The 26,686-nt window shown below is 35.5% G+C and overlaps 1 protein-coding gene across 9 annotated transcripts; it reads right to left on the bottom strand.

Annotated features, from left to right (window-relative positions):
- Positions 1-1,229: 1,229 nt before the first annotated feature.
- LOC119067982 (glycerol-3-phosphate acyltransferase 1, mitochondrial) lies at positions 1,230-25,008 on the bottom strand. 9 transcript variants are annotated; one of them, XM_037171329.1, is made up of 10 exons: positions 21,451-22,203; positions 8,985-9,174; positions 8,725-8,835; positions 3,443-4,252; positions 2,909-3,375; positions 2,702-2,841; positions 2,455-2,636; positions 2,222-2,383; positions 1,851-2,148; positions 1,230-1,770 (listed from the first exon to the last, which is right to left on the bottom strand). In XM_037171329.1, exons 1-10 carry the CDS (start codon positions 21,519-21,521, stop codon positions 1,595-1,597), a joined length of 2,607 nt encoding a protein of 868 aa, XP_037027224.1. In that variant the 5' UTR covers positions 21,522-22,203; the 3' UTR covers positions 1,230-1,594. The 9 variants fall into 9 exon arrangements, with proteins under 9 accessions (XP_037027224.1, XP_037027225.1, XP_037027232.1 ...); XM_037171330.1 differs by lacking the exon at positions 21,451-22,203 and adding an exon at positions 24,741-25,008 and having other exon boundaries at positions 1,535-1,770; XM_037171337.1 differs by having other exon boundaries at positions 1,535-1,770; positions 22,017-22,107.
- Positions 25,009-26,686: the final 1,678 nt, after the last annotated feature.

Below are 26,686 nucleotides of genomic sequence, written 5' to 3'. Positions count from 1 at the left end.
ATGAGTAACGACCAAAACAGATTTCTAACATTGATTTTGCTTCAGAAAAATTATCTTACCAAAGTTGGCACTGTCTATGAAGGGGCAATTTAAGTTTATTTGAGCCTTTTTACGGCCACCGGCTTTAGATGACTTCTGAAACACGCCTCGAAGTATGCAAATACTTTTTGAGTGTAGTTAGGCGCTTAATTCATAACTCGCCTAAATGTAGGCTAGACATTATATACACAAATTCAACACCCAAAATATGAAGCTTTTGTGAACGTTAGGACGTTACCAATGCGTTTCAATCGTTAGAAAAATTCCATGTTAATGCTGTTTTTTTTAAATTGGTGACATAGATGGCTTGAACATCGGCTTAGAACGGTTAATTTGTGCACTAAGGCTTTTACATGGATAATACTGAATTGCTCAAACTGTAATGCCTGGATTTCTTCGATCTGATAAGATTGTGATCAAGGTGTCGATGTGGTGACATACACAATTTAGACCAGTACTATAATCAATATTACAATCGGGTTAATACACGCAACAGTCCATTGTCCACACCGTACTTCGTATGAGAATGAAATGTATGTCAATTACGATGGAGGGGTCCATTTTGTTGTCTCAAAGAAAATTGGAGAAGTTTTTGGTTTTTGTTAAAAATAATTTACTAAAAAAAATCAAATCACAAAAATGTACCAAGTACAGAGAACTCCCATCTAAAACTTACATAAACTCATTTAGAAAAATTGTTTATTTGATTAAATTTGTTTACTTCAATAATGTTTTTTTTTTACATAAAAACCAAGAAAAATTGGCTTAGTTAGGTTCAGTTTGTGTAATTTATGATGTGTTTTCTGTGTCTACACTCTAGGTTGTAAAAGGTCGTTTTCAAAAATGAATAAAAAAATCTTTCGAAAAAACCTTTAAAAAATTCTTATCAAATCTTTGTAAAAACTAAATTTAATTCTCGTTTTTTTAGTAGAAAAATTCTTTTTTTTTTGTCGCAAATGCAGTCATTTGGTTTCTTTATTTTCTTGTTTTCAGTTTTCAATTTTTCAATTTTAACAAATTTTGAGTTTTCAAAGAAAGTCAAAAAATTCGTTCAAAAAATATTCTTTCTTCTTTGCTTCGGCCTAACATTTTTCTTCATTTTATTTCACAATTTACGAAGAAGAAAAAACAGAATTTCGGTCGACATTAAATGCCACTTAATGATTAAGTTTAGTTACAAAAATGTTTTTTTTTTATTATTTAGATTTTAAATTGTACGTTGGATTTCATTTAATTTCATTATTTTTTCTTTCATTTGGTTTCATTTAATCCCGTTAATTGATATTCTCACTCTAATCAAAATTAATCTAACTGGTGAATCCTCCTGATATTTATCCAGTGTAATTACATACGTCCGTTGCCGAAGGTAGATAAAACAATAAAAATTCAATGAAAATTTCGAGACAGAAAAATGTTTAAAAAAAAAAGTTTATCGAAAAAACCAATCTGGAAAACTGAGGCAATTTTTTGTTGCTGTTATTACAATCTTACACAAGTAGGTACCAAAAAAAAAAAATAGTCTAAAGAAGGTGAGACTTTGAATCTGATCTATACTTTAAAATGGAACCACTTTTTGTATTCGTTGGATCGTATTATCGATACCCGAATTATTATCAAACATTGGACCCAATGAAATCATTCGCACACCAGTACAACTGGATATTTCGATGACTGACCATTTTTCGAAGACTTTGATGCAATTACGAATCGAATCGGTGGACACACTTTCGCCTATTATTTTGGGGGAAGAAAATACGAATGAAAAACCAATCCGCAAAACCATCAATTTGATCCCATCAAATCACACTCACCGAATTTACATTCCAAGTTCTCCACTTTGGACGTAATCTCACTGACACAATTTTTGATAAATTCGCTTTCCACCATCGACGTGCCCAATAAACTTCTCAAGCACACTGCGACAGCCAAATACGTGTGACCGTACGGTGCTAGCACCGACATCAATACCAGTCGTTCGCAGTGGCCGTTTGATGTTAAGTGGACCATTTCATCGTTGGTGGGTTGATAGTGTCTGTCATCGTCGGAATCATCGCTTTCCAATTCCATGGCAAATCTTCGCGACCATTTCTGTTCTTCTGTGTACATAACCTGTCGGGATAATATGGAGGGATCGGTCGTAATGTTCCAATTTTTTCGTTGTTTTTTTGTTTGTTCAATTTACCTGTGGAATCTGAATTAAATCTCTGTCCCGAAGTCGATCCAGCGTTTCGTTGAGTAATTTGTCGATTTGTTGACATGGTTTATTCAGAATAAACTCAAATCGTAGAATATCACAGTGATCTAGACATGCCTTGAACAAATCGTCTTTGCCCACAGAAAACTCCTGAAAACGGAAACGCAAAATTGAGACATCCCGATCGACGACGATGTGCTAAACAGCTTCGCCGAACTTACTCTTGAAGGATATCTCCTCTCAAATTCTTTGGCTAGTGCATTTAAAGCTGTTATCATTATGGACTCCAATGCAAAATGTGGAACGAGACTGTTGGAGTAGTACGATAGTTCAATAACATTAGGAATCATGGTTACTGGTTTGAAGAACAGTTGTGAAGAACGTTTTTCCACTGTTATCATGTCTGAAATTAACATCGCAAATTTAATGTTAAAATGCATGCGAAACTCGGTGGAGATTGGTGTTTACTTGGTCCGAGCAGATCCGCCGCATACTGGCATATATCTTTGGAATCACCAGTGAAACCGATATCTTTGACACCATTCAATCTGCCACGTAAATCGTCTAACGCTTCAGCTAGTACGCTCAACGTAGCTCCGTCACGGAATCTGCATTTGACGAGACAATTTATGACTCAAGCAAAATGAAGGATCAGACTCTTCAATAAAGACAAACCTTGTTAACAGCAGAAAGGCAACCGCATTTGTTGTCATGACAGCCGTTGCACTGGCACAATCATACACGACATGTCGAGATATATTATCCACCAGTGATCGTTGCTCCTCGCGTACAATATCCGTACCGTACAATGATGAAGACGATGGATTGTGCTGTAGTCTGCGCGTGAGTGAATCGGAACTTCTGAATGGATCGGGTGACAGTCTGTTGAACGATTTGACCAGCTCACGTAGAGAAAATGGTTCGTTGAAGTCGATTCGCATCAGTCCATAGCGGGAGTGTAGGATGTGCCAAATGGCTGATATGGCGGAACGGAAAGATTCTGGCTTCTTGCGTTGGCCTAGCTGTTCGTAAACAAAATTTCCGTCGACTAATCGCTCATAGTTCACAGAGACTGGAACGAGCAGAGCATCTGGTATGGTTTCGTCCATAAACGCATCGACGATGACAGAAAGAACACCATTCTGAGAATGAACGAAAATTTGTTAAGCGACACGTTTCTACACAAAAAATCCCACTCAACGGACTCACCTTTGGCATACACGGCTTTCCAGTTCGAGTGCGGCCTCCTTCAATGAAAAATTCCACATTGTGGCCAACTTTCAAAGCTTCTTGCATGTACGTGTGCAAAACGGCACGATAGACCACATCTTTCTTTCCAACAACCGGATCGATTTTTCTTTTGATGAAGAATGCACCGAGTCCTCGCAATAACGATCCGAAAAACGGAATCCGTAAATTTTCGCCAGCTGCCACAATAGGACTGCGAATGTCATTGTTCAACAATATGAAGCTGACCAAAATGTAATCGAGGTGACTGCGATGAAGTGGTAAGAAAATCAATGGAGCTTTCGGTGATTTAGCTGCAGCGGCCTTCAGCATTTCAACTTGTGCCGGATGAGCGACCACTCCGGACAGAAAGCAAGGTAACAGTTTGTACAACACCCATGAAGTGATTCTTAACATAACGTCCGATAATTTGGAGCGCATGTCCCAAATCAAACGTTTCGCTCGCTTCTCGTGCTTTCTCAACATCTCAACGTAGTATGAATTTTCATCGAATGTGACCTCGTCATCATCATCTTTTTGAAGCGTTTGTCGCTTCTCGGTAACAGCCTCTTGAGCTGCTTGTTCGATAGCATTGCGTAAACGTTCACTACCCAGTACGGTACCAGACACTTGTGGATATGGTGATTTCTTCAAGCGAATACATTGTGCAAGGAATGGAAACCAACCGCCCCAATCAAAGATTGTACTATCTGGACGCCAACCAGCATGCTGGGTGATAGTTAAGATGTTTTTCACATCACGACGACGTTCGACAGGATCTAGTTGAACTTCCTGGAAAATAGAAGAAGATGCGGGGCTTGATTATTTTCCACAAAATTAATGTCTTTTATCAGATACTTTCAAAGTTATTGCGGTGTTTGCTCAGTCGATTTTTTTTTCTCGTTCGAATCGAATGCAAGCTTTGCCAATGCAAAACATCTGAACTTGAGCACGCACACAAAAAAATGTCAAGTTTTCTCACATCAAAATGCGCAACGTGAACAAGGGCGTATGGTTGAGGAAGGACAGAGTATATCCAAAAGTTTTTGTGTGGGTGTTAAGGTCTTCGAAGTAAAAATATTCTAAGCAGAACTTCCTCGTGAATTTTTCGTTTTTAAATGTGACGCGAGTTTACGACAAGCATTCGCGAGAATTAATTTTCTTTTTAAATCCAATTGTGCAATTGATTGCCCAATAAATGAATGAACCCGGACGCAACAGATTAACCACATTACGTACAGTACGTACAGTTTTCTGACAAAAGGAAATTGTCTTCATGGACTTACTCTATAATTTGTGTGCATTCAATTGCATTATTCTATTTCACTGAAAATCGAAAGTTTTACCGGTAGAGTATCTAATATCAATGGCAAACAAACAACAAAAATGAAAGAAAGAAAAATGCTCGAGTCAGTCAGAAGCAGAAGCGTAAGTATATTACATTATATGCACGATTCAAGGTTACATGTCGCATTAAATGAATGAATTTGAGTTGGTTATCGTTTACTCAAAAAAATTTTAATATTTCACTCATACATTTGTGAATTTAAAGTGTTCGTTCTTGCACGCATTTACTTTGGTATGACAACGACATTCGACAAGAAAATTCTTACATTTTCATTGGTGTTAACGCGTTTGTCTTGTGGTACAACATTTGGATTCATATCTGTAAAATATGGTGAAAACTGAACCAAACGAATGAAAAATCACATTCTCGAGTCACCAAAATTAGATCGCGGAATTTATTTCAAATTCTTGATTGTCACTTTCGTATATTGACTTTTCGGCTTTTTAATTATTTTTCAATTTACTTTTGCACACACTAAGCCAACGACCTGTAAAGGTATTCTATGGTTGTTTTGGGTGTCGGTTAATGGTTTTGATATTTATTTATTTTCTGTTCGCTTTTTTGTCCACGTTAAGTTCATGCACTGATTTCAAGGAACCGTTTCATTATTCGATTGAAATATTTGTCTTTATTGTTGCTTCCAGCAGTGATTCAAGTGTCAACACTCGACAGAAAAAAATTTGTTCCACCAAAATGTAGTACACACACGCGACAATATGCGTTCCAATCAACACCGAACTCATCATACTAAACTTAACTCTATTTATATATACGTTACGTTACATATATAATTCGAAGGAGAACAAAACAAAAATCGCAATATACGAAAATGAAAAGAAATTTTGCTTTCAATTGTAACGAGGTATGCATGAGGATTGAAGACTGTGTGTAGTTCGCGTTTTTTCTTTATTGTGTGACGTGGATTTCGTATTTTTTTCTCATTGTGTTCTCAATAGTGATTGATGATTGGATTTATTGTTCTAATTAAAGAATCAAATGGTCAAATGGCGCGTGTTTTTTTTTTCTTCGTTATTTTATTAGATCGTATGCAAAAATCTTCGGACTAATTAACGTTGTGGCTGTTATGGAGTTTTTTTTTTAATGTAAAGGACCTCAACCATCTACATAATACATGAGAAGCCGGAAAAGCTAGATGGGAATGTATTTTGTCTGAGTTGTTACAGTCGGCGACTTTGTAATAAGTTTTTCAGCTGATTAACTCATACAAACCAAATATGGTTTAACGTCTTTAAACAGTACATTGTTCACCCGCATAAGCAAGCACATGTGTAAGTGGATCAGCTGATTAACAGCTGAAACAAAATGCATCACAGTCGCCGACTGTATTCAAGATAATTTCATTGAAAAGTTACGATTTTTCTTGTAGTCTTAGAAGTTCTCGCAACATAAGAAAAGTTCGGCAACAGGACATTTCGTCAACAACAAAATCTTTTCCATCTTTTAATCGCTAGCGATGCAATTTCGATCGACCACTGCCAGAGATTTTTTTTTCCACACGTTCCACGTCTGAATGGCAATCTTCGATACAGCTCACAGATTGGGAAACGTAAACTATATCTGTTGTTGTATATAGACAGATATAATCTTAACATAATTTAAAGCACAGACTCAAATGCTGATTTCTTCACAATTGCCCTAAGTTTCTGAAATATCTGATAACGGAAAATCTACCCGGCTCAGCGGGAAGAAATAATAAAAAGGAGAAAAGAAGTGGGAAAATTACTAGAAATCGGGAAATGAACTGTAAGGGAAAATTATCAGAAATCGGTAAATTAACAAAAAAAAACAAGAATAGACCGGCTATAAGCCTAGTGAGGTCTTTTTTTCTTTCTCTCAATTTTCTCACTTCTCGAGATACCAACTACCAAATACGTGAGTTATAAATAGGCAAGCAGGAAGAATAGTTTCTTCAGTCGATATCCAGCTGTTGAACAGTAAACATCGCCACCATCGTTCTATCAGTTTCGTAGTCAACTACCAATTTAGTATTCAACTACCATTTTGGTATTCAACTACCAGTTTGGTAGTCAACTACTAAATTATCGAATTATAAATAGGCAAGCAGCCTAAATAATTTCATCAATCGGTGTGCAGCTCTCAAACAGTTAACATCTCTACCACCTCTCTATCAGTATGGTAGTCAACTACCAGTTTGGTAGTCAACTACCAAAAATCCAAGCTTTAAATAGGCAAGCAGGCAGAATAATTTTGTCAGTTGGTGCGCAGCTCTCGAATAGTAAACATTTCTGCCGAAAATTACGTTTGGTAGTCAATTATAATATTTACAGTCAGCTACCAACTACAAAATTTTAGAATTGCAATGTTAACTGTGAGCTATCGGTTAGATAACAAATAATTATTATTTGCCTGGTGTTGATTTGCTCATAGTGACTTTGCAATTTTGAATTTCAGCTGGCAACTACCAAAACTATCAACTACCGAAACTACCACCTACCAAATTTTCGTTTTATAAATCGGCAAGCAGGTAGAATAATTTCGTCAGTCGGTGCGTAGTTCTCGAATAGTAAACATCTCTGCCGAAAATTACTTTCGGTTGTCAGCTACCAACTACCAAATTTTCGAATTGCAATGCCAACTGCGAGCGATCGGTTATCAGATAACAAATAATTATTATTTGCCTGGTGTTGATTTGCTCATAGTAGAATTGCAATTTTGAATCAAGGCTGTTATCGTCTCATTTTTGAATAGTGACACAGACACATGGACAGACAGACAGACAGACGGACGGACAGATGAAGTGTCCACAATTGGGTTTTTTTTTTTTAAGAAAAAAGACCTAAAAACGGGAAACGGGTGCTTGCGATCGGTATAGCTTTTGTTTCCTTCATTTCGGACAAGTTGAAATAGTGTGCATTTAGTCAGTATATTTTTTGCTCTGTACTCGCGTCCTTTCAAAGGAAGATAATTCAACGTCTGGACATTTACTAGTCATTTTTTTCACTCGCTCAGCTCCCGCCTTTCTGATTATATATGTTCAGGAACCTTAATTAAAGAGGATTTACACGGCGATTCAGTAAGATTGAAAATAAATATTCTTTAACGGGAAATCTCAACATTTTTGCCGGGAAATCCCAATATTATTACCGGGATTATCAGATTGGGATACCGAGAAGAAAACATTATTTGCACACGCGATTAGGCCTCCTCGAAATAAACAAAATTGTGCGGTTAACATCAGGTACTGAACAAACTATTTCGTTATCAATTCTACCAATATCTATGGAACCATGTAATTAAAGAAATTCTGAGTCTTAGATTGTTGTGATATCATTTTCGTAGAAAATCAGTGCATTAAAATCATCGAAATTACTTTCTGATTATATCGATGCTGTGTGCGACCTTGATTCACGAATATTTCATTGGACATTATCTCCTTCAAGATAGAAACTTTACCCAAAAAAAACTCAATTTTCTTAACTTTTTGTTCGCTGAACGGGATTAGCAAATATTATCATCGCTGATGAATTACTTTAATCTTCGCTAATATCGGTTTAGGTCAATGGCCCCTAACAAAGTTTACTATTTTTAGTCAATTTTCGACAACAAGCGCGTAATACCGATGTGCGATATAATATATAGATCCCCTCATTAAGCATATGTAATGCGAACGAACGAACAAAAAAAAAAGAACAAAAACAAACCATTGACTTATTGATAACAGCACCACTCAATAAAATGATAATTTTTTTTTTATAAAATCCAGTTCGCGACATTGTTTGGTGAAGTGTGTGCGTGCCGTGCGTATACACATTATTCAATTATTGTTTTTCAGGAAGTAATTTCAGAGAAAGAAGAAAAAAACAGAAGCAATTGCAACAGGTTATCAACATCCACAACCAATTAAAGAAATAAAAAAAAGAAAATAAAAACTTACACTAGTTGAAGGAGCACAATGTCGACATGCAAGACCATGGTTTTGTTGTTCAGGTAGACTTACAGTAGGTGCAGTAGCTTCTTTTATTTCATAAAGGTTTTTTTCAATCGCCTATTCAGGAAAAGGAGAGTAGAATTAAACAAAGGATAGACAGACATTAGAAAACAAAAATAAAAATTCAGAAAATAAAAACATTTTTCATAAACGAACATAGTCATGCAATCCAATCCACATAAAAATCGAGTACACAATATACAAACCTTTTTTTCCAAATCCTTAATGTAAGCCTTTCTGCGACGATGTTCATCTCCAACACGACGCAATTGATTTGTTGAGATCCGTTCTTCTGGTCTGGTATTTTCTCCGCCGTTTTGAACATTTGTCGGCAAACGCCATGTTCCGAAAGCGTCCTGAACGCGAGCTGATATCACATCAACCATGTCGTCAGTGCTGGAAACAGAATGACAAAACTCATTTGATTCAATTTGTTTTAATTGAGATGGCATTAATTGATTGTAAATTATCGCATTCTCTTCTCAAGGTTGATGTTCAACACGTGTAAACGAGTAAAATAATGTTATCAGTGATGTGTGTGCTGCAGAAATCGATGAATTGCTTGCAGTATACATCTTAGAAGAATGTGCAAGAATTTTTCTAACAAAACAGCACTTTGCATGCCGAGCATTGGTCAGGAAAGTGTTAAAAATTGTGAAATTTTTTTACCAGATCTTATCGTGTCTGTGATCGCAGACATGCTAATAGGTCGTATCGGTCGTATCTTTTTATTAGTTTGACATTGTGAGCAAAGACAATAAAGTTTTTTTTTTAAATTCATTTTATCAAATCTTTAGTGAATCACTTTCTATAGAGATTAGTTGAGGTGCTTACAATCAAAATGAAGTGTAAAAAGATTGAGCGAAAATTGATTAAGATAAGTGAGAACACGACGGGCATTGTTTTCTGCATAGTAATATAAAGTAAAAAAAAATTGTTTGTAAGACAATTGTCTAATCGAAATGACAAATATCTCAATGTTCGGACAAAGTACAATTTTATATCTATCAATTTCACAGTGTTTTTTGATAAGGCAGCGAAAGTCCGAACATATACAAAAAGTGTGTTGAAAGCAAAGGCAAATTATCGTTAACAGTTTTATTAATAAACTCCTCACACTTTATTTTACGTTCAAAATAAAGTGTTTGGGATTGATGGATTGTAGCGAAAACCGATTTTTAGCTGTTTTCTACTCGAGGCTGTTATGATATACTACAACAACTTGACTCAAGGGTCTAACACTTCAGGATTCATAATTTGATTTCGAAAGAAATTCATTTGTTTTTCCGTCTAGCAAAATTATTCGTTGGTCAGCAATTTTAATGAGTTTAAAATTCCAACACAATTTCGTTCGTTTTTTAATGATTCATTGAAAGTTACATTATTCAACACACGCGACAAATTTTGCATACAAGAAAGTAAACTACAGATAATGGCACGAGAAAGTAGGAAGATCGTACAGATCTTCTATTCGCTTCTTTAACTTCCTCAGTTATAGTAAGCGTCACATAACCGCGTTTAAGATACAACCTAACAATGAGGTATATCCGTTACATTGTTTCAACATTTGGGAATATCAAATTGTTACGGAGTCGGCGAAAGCTCAAGTATTCGTACCACACAAAGGTACGTATTTCACGATGATAGTAAGAGCCTCCACACAGTAATTAGTTTAGCATTCCGTTTTAGACTAAACAATGAAAGCATCTCCACACTTTCCATTGTTGTTAATAAAACGGAAGAACTGCGATTACAACCTAAAGGCCCTCGCGCACCTGCTCCGTTTAGCTGTTCATTTACTAGACCGTTCAAACAATAGAGGCAGAGTTTTAATTGCTTGGACTAATACAAACTATTCGCGATAAACTAGTTACCAATGGTTGATATGGAAACAGTTGAGAATGACGACTCTGCGACACACAGGCAGATGCTACTACCATACAACAAAGTGTTCGATCACAAAGAGAATTATTAAATGATTTACTTTTTAATCAAGTCTTGATATGCAGTTTAATATGTCCAAACGTTCATTTTAACGAGAGCGAGATTGTAATCCTAAGCCGAAGACGCGGATCATGATCCCACTCGTCAAAACGAACATTTCGACCAAGGTGCAAAGATAAACCCGAATTTCCTTTCCGAGCTGATGCATAATGTATTAATGTATGTTTTACCAAGGTTCTGAAAGAACAGGTTAAGACACCCACGAAGGCGGATGACACACACATTTTGACAAATAGACACATTTTGTTGAACACTCTCTCTACAGATTGTTTGAAATGTCAACTTGAAGAAAAAAAAATGGCTTTTATTAAGTTGACATTCCAAACAATCTGTAATGAGTCTGTTCAATAAAAAGCATCTATTTGTCAAAATTTGTGTGTCACCGCCTTCGTGATGTGTCTTAACCTGTTCTTTCAGAACCTTGTGTTTTACGACACAGAGACATATCAATTTTCGTACTGTGGGCACTTTGTTCGGTCTGATCTACTGTACGCAAATTTGAAGAAGATCTAGTTCCATTCTTCTTACAAATGTTATTTATGTCATTGAAGAAGGATCACTTCAGAAATTGGTGACTTTAGGTCACAGATGATAGTTAAATCGAGAAATACTTGGCCGTAAGAATAGTGGCGTTCATCTGAAAAAACAGTTTGAGGGATGAATGTTGTGAGACGAAACTTTCAATAATAGACAGTGATAACGACACAATGTTATTGTTTGCTTCAGCTGCAAAACAATTCGCCGACGAAAAAGAAAATGAAACGAAAATTTTTGCTGTCCGAAGAATGCATGTCCCGCTAGAAATCGATTCAATTAAGCCGTCTTTGATTATTTTATATTTACTCCTAATCATTACCAGACTAACCATTTTATCTACAAAATCCACACAATGACAATGAAAACAGATCTAAATTTCAATACAACGAAGGTTAACTGTTTGTTACACTTTTAAAAGTTGATTGCATCATCAAAATGGTATTTCTCAATTTTTGACATGAAACACCCAAATAATTGAAAACTTTTCGTTCAATATTTGCGCATAGAGTATCATTAATAATTCATTTACAATATATTTGTTGTACGCGTATTTTCCGGTCGATTTATTTTTGGTGCATCGGACAGTATTGTACGGACAAAACCAGTGGAACTTGTATTTGACAAAAAAAAAAAAATTAGACGAACAATTAATGTTTACACCGAACTGTTTAGCACAATCTCATTTCCCCCCGCAACCAAAAAAAAAATTATCTATTCGAATGCACTAAATTCTAGAATCTATAACATTTCCAACATACTTAGTAACTGGTTATTCCAATTCAAATGAAAAGTACTCGTAATTGTTATCGGAAGCGAAATTAATTAATTCGGGTATAGTCCCCGCTGAAATCTCTAATAATACTAAAAAGGCAACATCAGTTGCTTGAGGTTAATATTTCGCTTACATAAAAAAAAACACGACAACAACAAAATTTATAATCACAATAACAAAGTGATTATTTTCTGAAGCGGCCGATAAAGAAACGTGTGTGAGTATTCTGTTTCAAATTTTGATAAATTATGCAATTAATTCCTATATAAAATGCGGAATGGTATATAAAAGGTGAACACACAAAAAACAATGCACTTGATTCGACCTCCACCTTGAAGTACTCGTTGCGATTAGCTTTATCGATGGTAATCGAGAATTTTTATTGAAAAATAGATATTACGTATGAAACGATATCGAACCCCTCTAACCTTTGTACAATTCACAAAATGTATGATGATTGATTGTGCAAACTGAATATAAAACAAGGCATCAGAACAGTCGGAGCGTTTGCTGCGACTTAGCCCCGTACAACCCGTAATCCTATTTCGTCCGCAACCATAGTACGTCCGTAGCCGTAATACGCCCGGAACCCTAATACGTCTACAACCCTCTAATGCGTCTGTTACCAAAATGCAAGTCAAGTTGGGCATTGTCAAAATTACTGAAACTGTTCATTTTTAAAATTGCGCATAGCGCAATTACGAAAGCCCGTACGAAGTACCTTTTAAATAAAACCAACAATTTACGACATTATTTGAGAAACCCAAAATTTTTTGCCAACTTTCCATTGGGTATTCAATTACCTCTCAAATGAAACAAAAACTAGCAAAATCGGATGAGATTTACTCGATTTATGGGCAAAAAACACTTAGGGCCGAGTAGCGGCCTTAGTCCAAGGGCCCAAATTTGAAACTTTTTACGGCATGTTCTTTTCGGTATTCAATTACCTTCCATAAAAAACTAAATCTAGCAAAATCGGATGAGATTTACTCGATTTATGTGCAAAAAACACTTAGGGCCGAGTAACGACCTTTGAGCCCTCCCAACAAGCTCGCGTTGCATCTTATCCAAAAACAATGTTCAGCATTTTTGTTCTACTCGTCAATACCTTTCATTTGATATATCACAAGCAGCTATTGCGTGCGTATTTCGGTAGATATCGTCGAAAGACTGAAAAACACCTATAGGGCCCTAGCTCTGGAGGGGCCGACCCTACCATGCCCATTTTCGAACTTGACCTTACTTTTGTCGATACCAATCGGGGAAAAAAAGAATTTTGAAAAAAGGTTGTGATTTACTCAAGCTAGAGGGGTCACGGTCGGATGGACGGACGGACGGACGGACATTTTTTTTTATTGCGGATTCGTCATCTATGAACATAACCAAATGCTTTGCCCTTACTGTCTGCTTCCAATTCGACGTGTTACAAACGGCATATTAATCTTATAAGCCCCCAGTACTTCGTACGGGGCTAAAAACGTTGGATTTTATCGACTAACAACCAGTGGACTGGTGCGAGGACGATTATGGGATTTGATCAAGTCCGGTATGTGAAATATTAGGAGTGGATACGGGATCGGTATTTCTGTGATTGTCATCTGGGCCAATTGTAACCGAGAAAGTGAGATTGTGTTAATAACGGTTATATCGTACATTCTCATTAAGCGTAACAACTACACAAACCTCACGCATACATGGAATCACTTAATTCAGTAATTAATTCAATCAATTTGGTTAATGGCAAGCAAATTACCATTATGCAAATGAATGCTCCAAGGGTTTCTTACATAAATTGAAGCTTATACTTCGTCATCGTCAAATACGGTAGCACCTTTGAGACAATAGAAAATTTGTTTACTCCATATCAGAGGGCTGGTGGGCGACATAACCAAGTTTTAAGCCCTATAAATAACTTTCTAATTCCCGTTAGAAAATACTACACCAAAAGAAACCAAACGGATAACGAAATGTAGTAGAAAGCGAACTATCAGTACCGCTTTTCGCAAAAAAATATTTACAGGTTAACCATTCCTGCACAAGAGGGATACCTGCTCTGATTAACACGACTGGTTAATCAACGGTTAGTCATGTCGATCGCCCGGTTTCGCCGGTCGAGTTTCAGTTAATCATTGAATTTAGATTTTATTTGAAGAAAAACAATTGAAAATAACTTGCAAACACTCGTCCGTATTTCACTATTATGTATCAATATGGATAATCCACAATAGTTAAACATTGTATCTAATGTAAATTGGCCAAACAAACCAAACAACTTGGGCAGGGCAATGAGACGTCGTCATTAGAATTCAATTTGAAAGAAAAACTCGATTTGAATTTGTAGTAGATCAATTTACGAGAACGGTAAGCCTCTGATAAGGTAGGATCAATAAAATATCTGAATGAATATTCCAAATATTTAAGCCGCACAACCGACCAGTAAAAAATGGTTGTGTAAGAACATCTTTAAAAAAAAATAAAGGAAAAGAACGGCTGAACAGATTTTCCCTTCCTCTTACTTTACTATCAAGAAATAGTCACAACAAATTGATATTGATATGCCCAAAAAAATGCCCTCCCGCAATCAATTCCTTGCGAATGACCATCAAAAGTATACAAGTTGATTACACTTAACCCCGATGTATGACCTAATGCGAAAAGCGAAGAAAAAAATATGATCATGCCATGTCAGAACGCTAATTTACTACTCACAAGCGACGGTTGTCGTGATAACGTTTTATAATAAACTTCGATTCGGTTAACGTTTTTCTTTCTTCTTTTTTTGCGTGCAGATAAAATCGCTGTAAAAGTATTTTGTGATCTTTTTAGTAGTTAAGTGTGTATAGTCAGTATAAATATAAGCATAATTAAGCAAGTACCTAAGCGATACGTGATGAAAATTTATTGATAATGTCATAATTCATTAAATGAATAAAAAGATTGAAATAATAAGCTTGATGAATAAGAAAATTTCAAAGATAAGATTGCTTGTTCGAAAAAAAAAAGTTATTTTCAGTTCATCAATACAATTATTGCTAGATACAAATTCGATTTGTTCATTTGAACTTGACAAAGTAAAATATCGATTGAAAAATCTACGATCAATAAGACTTTGGATTATTTGATTTTAAAAGTTGTTGAACGAATGTGTCATACAATCAATGTAAGCACACTTCCATACATAACGACTATGCATTCGAAGATCGCACGTACTAGTTCCAATTATAATTCTCAAGTCATTACAATTGTTAGTAAAATAAAAAAAAGCCGATGGTCAGATCTCTACAGATACGTGGAGTTGGAAGGAAACTCATCAAGAGAGCAATAACACCCAGAGTATTGGATTGTTTTCGATGTGAATGAGTCAAATCAAGTAGCAAGCACAGCTTTTACAGTTACAGGCAAAAACATAAGCGTATGTATCGAGAAAATGAAAGTGCTTTGATCGTTCCATAGTCCGATACCTGATAACGTGAGGTGTTCCCTAAATTCTGTTAGAAGTTCCAATCTATCTATTTCGTCCTCCCTCTACATAATGAATAAATCAATCAAACTGTCTTCGCCGTGTCTTCTTCTTCTTAATTCTACTTCTTCCTTTTATTTGCTTAGATTATGCTGCCTTCTATATTTTGTCTTCTCCTGTCTATTATCTCCTCATTATCTTCTTCTTAACTTTTGTTCTTTTATTTTCTTTTCTTCTTTTTGGTCTTCTCTTTACGTTTCTGTTCTTTTCTTTCGACCATCAAACTTTGCGGAGGTCGTTGCCGTAAATAACATCTGACTGTTTCTCCTTCAATCACTCCTTGCACTGTAATCGCAATCCAATGTTTCTACCGTTTTTCATTCCTGTCGTCAACGTTCTTCCTTACATGTCAGTATGCTTTGTTTTAAAAATTGGATAGCTTGTTTAATGACTGACTTTTAACTAATGATTGTATGGATGAGAATGTTAAGAAAGCACAATGTTCATACAAAACAATTTATGGTAATAAAATCTACATACAGACAAAACTGAAATCACTTTGATTCGACAGATTAGCAGGAAACAATTCAATAAATTACTGAAAGTTAGAATCTTTTAAATGAACTGAACGATTTACAAATTTACAAAATTCGAAGTCAAAAGTATCTTCGCTAGACCATATTTACAATGGTGCAAAGAGCCTTTATGGGAAATTGGAAAGAAATACACCAAGTTGCAGTCATACAGAGAATTGTTAGCACGCATGCCTACGCCTAGCTTATCAGAATTTTACAATTTTAAAAGAAACACAGATGTTTGAAGGAACGAATTATCAGAGCTGCAGTTTTTGACAGTCCTACTTATACTTATCCTACTTATTGAGTAGGCGATGTGAAAATGGCTGGACGTGAAAAATTTTGTTCGTCAAATTTGTCTTAGTTTTTCAAGTTATTTCTTTGTTTTTTTGGTTTGTTTGATTTTAAAGTTGTTAACAATTGTATCCGACTGTTTTCGCGAGCGATTGTAGTTTTTCCCGAATGAAATTTCGACGGACGGAGACTTAGGCGGTGAAACGGGATGATTACTAACATTGTTTTTGGAAAAGTTGCTCAATGGAATTCATGGAACTCATGAATTTGAGGGAAATGCCGAGAAATAAAGGCCGAATGCCAATGCGGAAACTAACAGGAGGAATATCGAACGGAGCTGTATCCAGGTCAAGCCGTTGAAACCAGTGAAACTCGATGATGAACGAAGGCTCTGGTCGTGGTTGCAAATACGGTTTGTCCCGCGTAAATGATACTGAAATACTGAAACCGCAGCACGGTTTGGAGAAAACTCGGACTCCAGTTGAAGCAGATACGGTTTGTATAGGGTAACGGTTTACGGTACGTGCGTTGTAACTTGATGAGCGAATGGTTGATGCTTTACAGTTACCATTCTCTGAATGCGTCATATCTCACGGTTTTGCTTTATCGTTTCTTGTAAGGAGCATTTACGCTTTTGGTTTGGATATGTCGTTTTGCCAGTTTTGGCAAACAGATACTTAACCGATGGTCCTGTGCGATTAGAAGCCTTATTCTTGTTTTCGCTCTTCGTACGTGCACAAGTACAATTTGTTTGCAATTTGTTGTTGTCTAGAGTTTTCTTCTTTCCGTGATGTTGCGCGCTTCGAGTTTCGGCCTGTTGTTGGTTTTAATTGTTGTCGACGTCTGTCAAGTCAAAGTAATGGTTCGTTAGCCTTCAGTTTTTCTCTAACGTTTCTTGAAGGGAACGTTTGCCTCGCTTGTAGAAACTACTCTCTTCGTAAAGTTAAAGGGCTTAGCAGCCTCTGAGTTTGAGCGTTTCTTGCACGTTCCCTAAGAGGAGCGTATCCTCTACACGTAGGTGTCGCTGTTTACGTGGTGTGGCTACCACATGAGAAGCGTTTTACGAAACGTTGAGAAGAGCATTCCCGTTGCGCGGTGTCTGTCGGAACGGCGATTCCAGTTTTTCTCGGACGTTTGTTGACGGGAGCATTCTCGTTTCTTTGACTAGCGATAGTGTAAACGGTTTTATGTAATAATTTGGCTGTGTTATCTTCTGATAAAGATATGTATATCTGATCTTAATGTTATCTCTCTCGTTTCACGCGCTAATGGCTTATTGGAGAACGCTTTTTTGAATGATACGAAAATCAAAAGAATGATTACGCACCAACGCTTGAAAATGGTCTTACGATGAAATAACAATGAATCTGAATGAATGGTTTGTATGACGTGTGGTTTGGTAAGTCTCCTGCTGCAGGTATTTTTCTTCACGATACCACTTCTATACAAAAATATTTCCGAGCAATGAAAGAGCTCAGGTGGTTGGCTCATCTCCCCACTGCCGTGTAGTTAGTCCGACCACATAGATCGAGCGACGGTGGTTGAGTTAGTTACCTTGGTTCATCCTTGGTATATAAGTCAAAGTAATGCAAGTAGTGGCCCCACCACTGACAAAGTTCATCGTACACAAAGTGCCGGAGGCAGAGTGCGAATGTGAATGAGTGTGCTCGACGAGAGGAAGTGCACAATTGTTCTCTGGTGTACAATGAACCGAGTCTAGGAGAGAGAAAAGGGAGGATTAGGACTTGATTTTCATTCGTGATCATTCAAGTCAAGGTCCTCACGTTCAAATAATCTCATGGGTGAGCCCACAGGGGCAAGCTTGTTATTGCGAAAGTCAAGTCAAGTCCTACTTATACTTATCCTGGGATTAATATTAATGGACTCGATTCGATCAGTGTATGTTAAACAACAAACAATTAAATTAAAACGACGAAACGCGTGTATCTATACAATAGTTGATAAAATTTTACTACTCGAACCTTGGTAAGGATAATCATCGATACATAAGCCGTCGCGAAAAAAAAATGTTGTTGACCAAATTGATACATAACAACGAAGCATTCCACACTCGTAATTAATAACACGTACTTAGTAAAATTTTAATTGATCGAATTGTATATTTTGAGAGCACGTTCCCAATTTTTCAGCACAAATATAATGACATGCAATTATGAAAAAATAAAAATAAATTATCGACCTAACGATACATGCATGACGGAAAATTGCAAATGCACGTATCCCATATTTGAATAGATCTCGAGCTGACTAATTATTTTATTACATATTAATCATAGTTATAAATGAATCCGAAATAAAAAAAAAAAATTATGCAATCTCTCACTCTCTAGGTTATTACAACAGTTCATCCACACTTGTGTTTCCTTGAAAGATTTTCGTATTAAGATCGAATGATTTGAATGATTAGATTTTCATCATTTTTTTACGTTTTTTTTGCAAGTGAAAAGCGACTGTTGGAAGGAAAAAGCTGATTTTATTTATCAAAAACATGCTTCAATCAATAAACAAAATACTGAGCGATTAACACTTAAACGATATTCTGTTGTTTATTATTGATTACATTATTCAATAAGATTTTTTGTTATTTAAAAAAATCGTAAACAAACTCGCATGTAGTACAAATTTAATGATTCGAATCGATTTACGAATCTCTATAAAACATTTACGTCATTTCGCCTGTTATCAACCAATTTCTGTAATAAATAAATTTAATTTTCAAAATCTTCTCGCTAAGTAAATAAATGATTTCAACTTTGCTGCACTCATTTCTTTGTTGTTAAACATTTCATCGAACTGTGTTCAATATTTCCGTTCAATAAATTGAATCTTTGTACAATAACATCGGTTCATACTAATATCTCAACTCTACTACATTATTGAGTGTAATTAGGTGCAGAAGCGAGATAATAGTACGTGATCTACGAGTGATGCAGATAAGCCAGTCAACTTCGTATTGTTTAAAATACATCGTGTGAACATTAAGAATTCAACAATTACACAAAGCGATAGATGATAAGTGTTAGGACACTTTTACTACATCCTTTAGAAGTAACAGAGAAAATATTTACTAAAAATAGACTACGTGCCAGTGAGCCAGAACAGAAAGCTCGTTTTGATTGTAAAAAATAAATGAAATTTTGTGGACGTCATGCTGTTGTCAGATCAGAGTTCTCACATAAAGACTGTGCGTACTATTTGAATGAACCCTGAATGCGATTTTCGTCAATTTTGATAAGACTTGAGAGATTTACGTTTTATTGAGAATCGGATGATATGTCGATCGACATTGAATGCGAATTATTTATTTACGACAATATTTTCTATCCAGAATTTTGTAAACTTGGACGGGGTGGTCTGCTAAAGGGCACTTGGACAAAGAAACAAATTTGGCAGTACAGGTCCACCAATATATTCCGTTCGACGAGAATGGCATAGATTTGCTTAGACAAATAAATGAATGAAATGCACTCGTTAAAATGCATGTATTTTGTTGCATTGAACTTCTTCGGTTTGTTACTATTGTACACCGGTATGCAAGTGTGTATAAACGTTCTTTTGTTACGGATAAACTACAATATTTTACAAGTTTCGAGGAATGCTTTGTAATCCATGCTTCAAAAATGTTATAAATGTTTCACTGATTTGAAACCCTTAGTATGAACTTAGCACAGATGGGCTGAAATAAATTTATATCAAAAAAGTATCCTCTGATCTACGCGTAAATTTTGTAAAACTTTTATTGATCGATCGTCTGCATCTACTCCATTGTGTAGCGAAATACAACCTGTCTTTATGTAAACTTTGTTCGCTTTGTAAGTAACCTTAAAATTAAAGTACACAAATTACGAATCAGCCGAACGGAACTTTTCATTATACAGCTAATATCAACCAAATTTGTGTCTAAATTTGATTCAGGTATTTTATCAGCTGGCCTACGAACACACCGCTTATACCTCTATACAAGTTTAAAAGTGATAAAACCTCGGATAAAACCGTATTAAGCATGCATAAGCAGTGTGATTGAATGAGTGGACCAGCTGATAAAGCAGCTGAACTGTGAAGAAAATATATTAAGAAATCTTTTAAGAAATTGAGCAGAAGAGTTCAATCAAAAACGTAGGTGCGGAAAGTTCCACTGGTGCCCGGCTCAAATATATAGACAATTGACGTCGTCGTAAGTCAAAATAAAAAGTGACAAAATGTAAACATACGCACCATTGAATCGCTTCAATTCACAATATTCTCAGAGTCGGTTGAAATTTGTGTTTCAGTCCATTCATTCATCCACTGATTGACTCAAAATTCAAATTCTGAAGCACTACAACAAATTGTGAATCTATCTAAAAACACTTATGAAAGGATTTTGCAAAATTTGTGTGACGCTATGTGAAAGTCATGATTCTTCCTGATGCTATCACTTTTGTCGCCTGATGAACATGCAAAATTGAAGAAAAAAATTGAATTTACTTTTTGGTAGAAGTCATCAAACAGTTGCATGATAAATGTTGTAGTCATAACAAACCCGTGTACAATGTACGTACGGCGTACATAGTCCATAGATAGAATTGTTTAGTTTTTGTTTCGTTAGAAATCATTTCGAGGATCCACAGATTATTGCGGAAGCAATTTCTGCGGTCATTTTATCGTTGGAAAAATGTGGTGCAATCTGTTTGCTTGGAAACATACCGAAGGGTTAACAACACTTTTCAAAGTGTTTAAATAATAAATAAAGTAGCAGATGAACAAAAGAAAACCAATAAACAAACTAACAAATCAGTGAGTAATTCAATGTCGCGCAATTTTATTGTTCACGCAAAGGCTTTTGTTCAATTCAGCTTATCAATCAATGAAGTTTGAAGAAAAAAAAACAGACAGAAGGGAACTGATTAAGTTAATGAGCAAACCGTTTACCATATACGAAGCAGATTACCATTAAATGTGGAAAATTTATACTAAAATATGTTGAAACATACGTGTGATAATGACCGTGGTGACTAAATCCCACTTACCGATTTTTATTGAAAAAATAGCAAACAACGCAGAAAAATAGAAACACTTCAATGACTCCAAATCCAACCATATTTTCTAAAGTTCGATAAATCGGTTGACATAAATTTAATTAACAAAATTGCACTTCCAATCTTTTATTGTCATTTGTTGGCGATAGAAATTTAAATTTATTTTGACAAAACAAACCGTCGAGTCAAGACAATTCAAAAGAAAAGAAAAAAATTATTCATCAAAGCTACAGTATATCAGTCAAATTTTTTACATTTCAATTTCATTTGATCGATGGACCGGACAAAGTTTACTGATTAAAATTTTATTGGAAAATCCCGACACAAAATCGAAAATGTTATGTCACACTTTTCTTTACTTTTCACCAATCAAACATCACCGGATCGGAAAAGGATACTCTCATCGCACGCGCACCACTGAAACCATCAGATTCATTTGAAAACTTGTCGTGCGTACACCAGTCAAACTTATACTAAACTACGTTTTCACTAATAGCGTAAGTACTAGGTTCGTAAAATTCGTATGTTAGTACAATATTGCTCTAAGTGTATATTACTCATGTGTATATACGTATATGATGTATAACTGCAGAAAATAATGCTCTACACCGACCCTAAACTTGCTTCTCTTCTCACTGTCTGCTTTAAATTAACAATTTAAACTGATAATATGATATTGATGTTGCTAAAATAAAGTCTCTTTATAAAGCAAAAGACGTCTGTTTCATTTAATGTATGTTTTCAACGGCACGATGAGTCGGGCAATGAATATTTTTGCATTATTTATAGGATGGTATTGGTAAATTGTGCCGTTGAATGTACATATGTATAATAATAGCGCACAATAAAAAGTTAAAAAAGAAAAAAAAAATCGGTTTCTTATCACATTGTTTTAGGTTGTACAATTATTTTTATAACAACCATATGTGCTGTGAGTGGCATTCGTTACATATACTATATGTATGCACTTCTAAGACACATTACATGTTAGTTTCGATTGTGTCGCCAGGTTACTTGATAATCGGCCAATAAAACATTCCTTTGGCCATAGTTTTGTTCATTCAATTGCAGTTTCAAAAATACTTGCAAAAATATGAGTAGTAAGTGTGCTGCACTTCTGTCCAAACCGCGACATATTGGTTAAACATTATGTTTATTTTCGTTAATGCAACACTGTTCTCTATGAAATTTATTTCTTATTTTGTTCCATTCTGATTATGTCGTTAAAGAATTGAAACATTGAATCGAACATTTTGTTGCAAACGTTAATAATCGAGGTCAGTCGAACATATGGGACCTTAACGACAATACAATAATTACAATCATGACACATGATCATGCATGGAAAGATTACTAATTTCGAAATGAAAATGTTTAAACGAAGAGGAATCGATCCAGACTTCTCAATGAAGTTGTGGTTGTTGCAAGACTAGACTTTTTTATGATCGGCAAGTGTATCGCCATCGACATGTTACTTCTTTTGTTTCAAGTATCGCGTTTGATATCAAATCTCTTAGTTCTATTAGAACATTCTAACTACTGTATTGTTACAGAATGCCGGCCAATCGCTTTGAGGAATAAAAGGTTAGCTAGAATTGAAAGTGTTCTGTGTGCTGTTGGTTTTATGGATTGGCTGTGTAGTTTATTGAGGATAAAATTCTATTCTCTAATACAATAGCTTAGTACTACACTTACGTAAGACTTTCGAATTAGAACGGAAACGTTACCGCCAGTGTTATACCAAGAGAAAAAAGTGTCTATCGAATTAAATATCGGTCGTCTGAAATATTCGATTACTAGTATAGGTTCACTTGTAATAGAAACTGTTATTGACAAAGGTGTTTCGTATTTATTGCATGGAGCTATTGGTTCAAAACTAAATTGGAATTGTGGTAACGTATGTACGTATTGTATGTTTACATTGAGCTTGTTAGGTAACTGAATCCCTAGTTGTAAGGTTGAACACGTTTTGTTTAAGTTTTTGGGTTTACATAAAATAACAAAGTCTATAATTTAGCTTAGTACATCGGTCGCTTTGAAAATGAATTTTCGGATCGATAAAATTGAACGATTTGGTACTTGGCAGTTGATTAAATCGAGCAAAATGCATTAAACTTTAAATTGTCGATGACTGATCTCCAGAAACACTGGTCACTGACGTATACCATAATAATAATTCATGTAGCAAAAGAGAAATGATAACAAAGTCGGAGGTCTGCATAAATATTATTTTTTCTACTGTGACAGTAAGTTCTGTCCGACCAACTGCCCAACGCGATTTTTTTTTGTCTTAAAAAATATTCTCTTCAATGCCTTCATTGTCCCAAAAAATCTGGTTCCGGACTGGATTCCAGACAAACTATACCTACTCCTCTTGCATCCAAGGGACGATTTGTCATAATATACCATTTTAAGGCAATCAACCTTTTTCTCAGTGTTCAAAAATAATAACCGGCAAGATATACACTATACTTATACATTGTGCGTCGTTAAATTGTCACTCATGTGGCGTGATTCTGATCATTTTGACAACATACATCCAAATAAAAACCAACAATTTATCATTCACACTCTTCTGTTATCAGAATGCCCTTCACTGCTGTATTGGTGAGCTCTTCGTCTCTGAACAGTTACGCTGAACCAATTAAATCACATATTTTTCGGATATAACATTACTTTACTGTCAGGCTAAATATTTTGTAGAATCAGCAAGTTCAATTGCGCGTGAATCTACTAAATAACAAATAAAAAACTGAATCGCGTGATTACAGGTCATAATACCACTGCATATTAGAATATTAAAATGCAATCCGACAGATTGTTAGGTTATAGATCCAGTAAAATAATCAACGAAGTGGGAAGACAATCCATGCAAATGTCATGAGAATTTATTCTTAGGAATTCTGTAGCTTCTCCTCATCATTATGATAAAACTGATGGAATGGATCGGATATAACACACGGTGTATTATATGTGCTGACGTTTTCATATATATTAATCGTAATAGGACGGTAGATATATCAAATAATGATGTAAACACAAAGTAAAAATTGAAATATGTACGGAATTCGACGTGGTCGATTTCGAAAGGTTATGCGATATGCGATGCAAAACAATACGCAACAGTTTAGGCTGACAGAATCAATGGCACCAAAATTTTTTTCTATATTTAGGTAAAATTTGAGATTTATTTAAAGATCGTCCGAGTATTATGTCGCAAATTTATCATTCACAGCAAAAGTATCGCACATCGTCCCGTAAACGGGAATCAAAACACTTACCTCTGAGCTAAAATCTGATGTTGTATTCCTTTCGCAAAGTAAACCGATTTTTTTCACCACTTCACATACCAACTTTTGTTTCAACTTTTTTCGTTTTCTTTAAAAGCACCAGCTAAAATCACTTTAAAATGCAGCACTTTTCTTTCGTATAACCATCAAAATTGCATCTCTCTCCGTTAAAATGCGACGCGAAGTATTTTCTTCTTTTTACGATTGTAATTTCACTGACCCGGTTTTTTGCTCCACTCGTTGTACAATTTTTGTGTATAGTGTGTTTAACAAACGTTAGTTTCACGAAGATATGTAAAGATGGCAGCCAAGTAGTGCGGATACGTTGTTGGAAATTTAAAAAACAGTTGAAGTCAGTGCTATCGACGAGCGATGACGGTAAGCTCTAGCTATGGTTCTCTTACACAGCGAAAAGTACATTTTTACCAAACACTGTAGATGGAGATTCTGTACACAAATGTTGGAACATATTTAATGATTTTGTTGGGATACGCTTCGTCTTAATTTCCACTTACGAAAAAAACACTCCGTTTACACTTAAAACAATAAAAAAAAAATCGGCGAGGTTTAGCTTAACGGAGTGGCTTTTTAGACCCGTACTAAGTATTGTGGTCTTATAGGTTTACGCATACGTTTGTAACACGTCGAATTGTACTCCCTGAGTAAGGGGAAATCTATTGTGGCTGTACATAGATGCCAAATCAGCGAAAAAAAAATGTCCGTCTGTCTGCACAATAACTTGAGTAAAATACATATGATTTCTATTCGTTCTTTTTTTCCCGTTTGGTAATGTCAAAAGAAAGGCTAAGTTCGAAGATGAGTGATTTTGGATCGAACCCTCCCGAGCTGGGGCCCAATAAGTGCTTTACGGTTTTTCGAAGATATCTCCGGACATTTAAACGCTACACTTGTAAATGATACGTCAAATAAAAGGTATTTACAATACCATTCGACAAAAAAATTATGTTTATGGAAATCGGATGACCGACTCGTGAGCTAGACCCCTTGGTGTGAACTAGGTATAGGGCGCCAAGCAGTTTTTGCTTGTAGGGCGCCCAAATTTGAACATATTTCGCTACTACTTTCATACTACTTTCGCTTTATTAGATAGGTATTGACTGTACCAATCAGGGGAAAAAAAGTTTATGAAATTAGGTTCACCGGAGCGTGAGCTAGGTCTCTTGGAGTGAGCTCTTATCCGGCTACTCGACCGTACAGTGAACGTGGAGTGTCAATATCTCGAGTAAATTTTGACCGAATTTCATGAATTGTTTTTGTTTGAAAGGTATTAACGAATGTAAAGCGTCAGTGGTCTAGTCTCCTAACAAAATGGCTGCCGGCGGCCATATTGGATTTTAGTAATAGTGATATAAAGTGGGAAAAATGGTACTTAGAGAGTTTCTGTTAACATGGAAATAATTTGCTATGTGTGTGGGGTGTTTCAGGCATTCCATATATGGACATCTATATATATCTATATTCACCTATATTGAGCTATATACAGGCATATAGAGCTATATAATATATATATATCCACTTCACCGTATGCAGAACCATCACAATGTCTATTTCAAGAGTCTGGATATTTTCAATTTGCCGTTTAATCAATTCAAGGCGGCTGTAAAGAGTGCGTATCAGTTCTAGAGAGTGACTGATGCCTCTAGTGATGGGATTTTTATCCTGTATTTTTGAAATTTTTTCTTTGTATTTTCTCCTTTGTATTTATTTGAACTTTTTTCTGATGTTAATTTATTTTTTTTAATTATGCTCTCTCGATCATTGTATAATTGGGCGATAGCCTGTACGTTCCTGATCGTTAAATAAATAAATATAAATATATATAATAGCATATTCATCTGTGAAATGTTTATTTATAGGAAAATATAGGTAAATATAGCGGTATATAGCTGTTTAAATAGGAATTTATGAAAGTTGAC

This window comes from Bradysia coprophila, assembly GCF_014529535.1.
Source record: "Bradysia coprophila strain Holo2 chromosome X unlocalized genomic scaffold, BU_Bcop_v1 contig_132, whole genome shotgun sequence".
NCBI lineage: Eukaryota > Metazoa > Arthropoda > Insecta > Diptera > Sciaridae > Bradysia > Bradysia coprophila.
The sequence above is the reverse complement of the archived record's forward strand: the minus strand, read 5'-3'. Positions and strand labels throughout refer to the sequence as shown.